This window comes from Triticum aestivum, chromosome 2A, assembly GCF_018294505.1.
Source record: "Triticum aestivum cultivar Chinese Spring chromosome 2A, IWGSC CS RefSeq v2.1, whole genome shotgun sequence".
NCBI classification, from domain to species: Eukaryota; Viridiplantae; Streptophyta; class Magnoliopsida; order Poales; family Poaceae; genus Triticum; species Triticum aestivum.
In genome coordinates, this window is record NC_057797.1 from 15,705,355 (window position 1) to 15,707,603 (window position 2,249).

The 2,249-nt window shown below is 50.2% G+C and overlaps 1 protein-coding gene across 1 annotated transcript in view; it reads left to right on the top strand.

The window, feature by feature from the left end:
• Positions 1-1,985: 1,985 nt before the first annotated feature.
• The window catches only part of LOC123184297 (9-beta-pimara-7,15-diene synthase, chloroplastic), a 4,361-nt gene continuing 4,097 nt past the window's right edge, over positions 1,986-2,249 (top strand). Inside the window, exon 1 of the mRNA XM_044596443.1 lies at positions 1,986-2,213. Within this exon, the coding sequence (XP_044452378.1) occupies positions 2,012-2,213 (202 nt within the window). The 5' untranslated portion in view covers positions 1,986-2,011. The remainder of the gene's footprint in view (positions 2,214-2,249) is intronic.

Below are 2,249 nucleotides of genomic sequence, written 5' to 3' on the forward strand. Positions count from 1 at the left end.
TCCTACAGGGGCTTGTGGGGCCCCGGCCGGACGCCAGCCTGCCACCACCCCTTTAGTACCGGTTCGTGGCACGAACCGGTACTAAAGGTTCAACATGAACCGGCACTAATGCATAGCCGTTCTAACCGGCACTAATGGTCACATTAGTGCCGGTTCAGTTACAAACCGGGAGCAATGTGCTTCACATTAGGCCCTTTTCTACTAGCGGAGAGACGAAGGGTCAAAGTTTCTAACCCTTGTGAACACTTGGATGGATGGGGTGCCTTCATATCTTGACAAATTTTGGCAAAAATGGAGAATGAGCTCGAGCAAAGAGGAAGAACAGAGGAGAGGAATGAAAGGGGAAAATAGAGAGAATGGGCTTGGGCTGGACGAACGATTTATATAGGGGCATCTTTAGTCCCAGTTGGTTACACAAACCGGAACTAAAGGGGCTCGCGGGGGCCCCAGCCTGACGCCAGCCTGCCACCACCCCTTAGCCGTTGGAATCGGGACTAATGATGCCCGCCCCCTAGCCGTTGGAATCGGGACTAATGATCACATTAGTTCCGGGCCGTTATCAAACCAGGACTAATGGGCTCACGTAAAGTCATTTTTCTACTAATATTCCTGGTGCACCTGCACCCAGATGAACAGTACTATAACAACAGTAAAACAATATGATACGGCCACTCGCGCTGCTCTATGAGGTCGCTGTGCCATGCAGGAAACGTCCAAAGCAGCTGTCATGCAGCTCCGCTACTCACCTTAATTAAACACCAATTACTCACTCCTAAAAACGACAAAATTACCCTCGTTCTCCGCAAATAAAAGATTAGGCTTGTTATTTTAAATGTCAGGGGATGTACCGAACCACATCTTGAAATTCATGTGCATGCAAGGTATTGGCAGACACTCATTACTTTGGTTAAGAACAATTCAAAACCAGCTTCCACTTGCAGCACGTGCATGGAGACCTCGGAGTACTAGTGTTTTGAATAAGAAGGCTCGGATTTTACCTATAGAGTTAATTCATACTTTTAAGTTGCTGTCGGCGCATGTGGGCAGGCCACTGTTCTATTCTAGTGGACGTGCTTTCCTTTCATGTCTGATCACGACTGCTTTCCTTTCATAAACCAGCTTCCATAAACCTCGAAATGATGGGAGAGTTCAGGATAGTTGATCTGATCACGACTGCTTTCCTTTCACGGCAGGTGCATGCATGCACGTGCATGGCATTCCGGCGGCCGGTGCATGCACGGAACACGCGGCACTCGCGGCCGCCGGAGAAAAGAAATTTTTTGCCACTGGTCGCTAACTCGCGGTCGAGGTCCCCGTCCCGTCAACGGTCGCCGTTTGACGGTGACTGGGCTGCACGTCTTGGCCGGGCCTTTCTCGCAAAGACCGACTCAAATGGCAGGAAAGCACAAACTTTTCTTAATTCCGATTCAACGGTCCCATTCAAAGCTCAATGCTTTACTTTGACAGCAGGTGCATGCATGCACGTGTATGGCATTCGTGTCCAGGGATAGATGGGAGTGGTCGCCGGTGAAAAGAAAAAAAAAGGTCGAGACCGTGCGTCCGGTCGCGGTTCAACGGCTGCGCTGCACGTCTTGTCTAGGGGCTTGTCGGGTGCGTCAGACAAGATTACTCCCACCTAAAGCAATAGTACCATTTAGCTTCCACTTGCAGCACGTGCACGGAGCCTGGCGTAGAAGAATGCAGAACTTTGTGCAAGGTTTTCCCTATCATCACGTGTTACTTGTCCGAGGAACAAATGACAATGACAGGTCCTATGACAATGGCTTATTGCTACAAAGGGAGCTGCATCGTACAGAGGGCAAGGTTGGTGCAACATCACTGTTTGTTGAAGGAAAATCGCAGGATGCCTACCACATAACTATGGAAGGAAAATAATAAATAGTCTGGAAGAATCAAATACGTATTTATATATAGTCTTCCGGCCGGTCTCTCTGCTCGCATCCTGATCACTGGGAATTCTAGATTGCATGCGGTGATCGCCCCATTTCCCATGGCGACTCCGACACAAGCTTGTGCCTCTTCCCGCCTCCTTCAGTCTGGACCTCATCACCAGTCCATCCTCCTCACGACCGCTCTCTCGTTCGTGCCAAAGTATGGGTTGCAGGTGCGCCGTCATGGAACAAGAAAGCCTCCTCGCGTCAGCTTCGTCTGCTCGGCCGAGCAGGCCTTCAGGCGTCCTTCCACTCAACCAGGTACGTCTTCTTCTGGTAAGGAGTTTGAGTCCATAG